The sequence below is a fragment of the Penaeus monodon genome, chromosome 19, assembly GCF_015228065.2.
Source record: "Penaeus monodon isolate SGIC_2016 chromosome 19, NSTDA_Pmon_1, whole genome shotgun sequence".
In the NCBI taxonomy this organism is placed as follows: domain Eukaryota; kingdom Metazoa; phylum Arthropoda; class Malacostraca; order Decapoda; family Penaeidae; genus Penaeus; species Penaeus monodon.
In genome coordinates, this window is record NC_051404.1 from 31,779,444 (window position 1) to 31,780,270 (window position 827).

General features: G+C 48.0%; 1 protein-coding gene across 1 annotated transcript in view; it reads left to right on the top strand.

Moving 5' to 3' along the window:
• LOC119585385 (eIF-2-alpha kinase GCN2-like) overlaps nt 1-827 on the top strand; it is a gene marked incomplete in the record, with an annotated part of 28,307 nt that overhangs the window by 6,394 nt on the left and 21,086 nt on the right. Inside the window, 2 exon segments of the mRNA XM_037934051.1 lie at nt 256-377; nt 439-632. Coding sequence (XP_037789979.1) covers nt 256-377; nt 439-632 — 316 coding nt within the window.

Below are 827 nucleotides of genomic sequence, written 5' to 3' on the forward strand. Positions count from 1 at the left end.
TTCTTTCATGTCCTTTCCTGCCAGTTGAACATCGATCCATATCAGAGTTCAGTTCTGAATTGGTTCAGAGAGAACAAGGGAAGTAATGTGTTCGTTTCCCCTTGGTGGAAAGCAAGAGCTTGTCCTTGTCATTGTAGGAAGTGCAGTTGGGTAACGGAAAAAAAAATCAAGGATGCTACTTATTGAAGCTCGTGATAAATAACCCTGAGAGAAGGTTATTTAAGAATGGTACTTGTATCAACTCAAAACGACCAGAAGAGGGGAAATTCATGTGAAGATTGGTCAGGAGAACCCAAAGTGGAGAATTAGTCAGCAAATTTTCAGCCCAGGAGAAGAGATGAGCCCCTGCTACGGCTGTCACATGACAATCTCGTCGGGTATTGGGGATGAAGTTAAAACTGCAGGAGAAAGATTGGTGTGACGTTTTACATCCTCCAGGAATAGTCAGGGGAATGTCTATGAAATACGACATCCACCACCAGAGCCCCCTGAATGAGGCTTCTCTGCGCCACGTCAACAGAAGAACCCTCAAAGCCCTCTTAATACCTCCACCAGAACATGTTGTGCACAGAGACCGGCGAGATTCAGCATATACGTGGCAATCGGTCCCACGTGGGCAGGTGCTGATTATGGTGTGGAGAGGAGAATAGTGGAAGCAGGTCCTGGAGTTTAGAATATCAAGGCAAAACCCTTGTACCCTCAGTCCCTGGCGAGGGGGAGAGAAGGCGACAGTCGTACGCTTGGGCCTCGTGAGTCTATCTATCAGCAGGCCGGGAGGGTGCAAGAGGTGAGGGATTAGCGGGGTCTTTAGTCTCAGCATTTTGGCC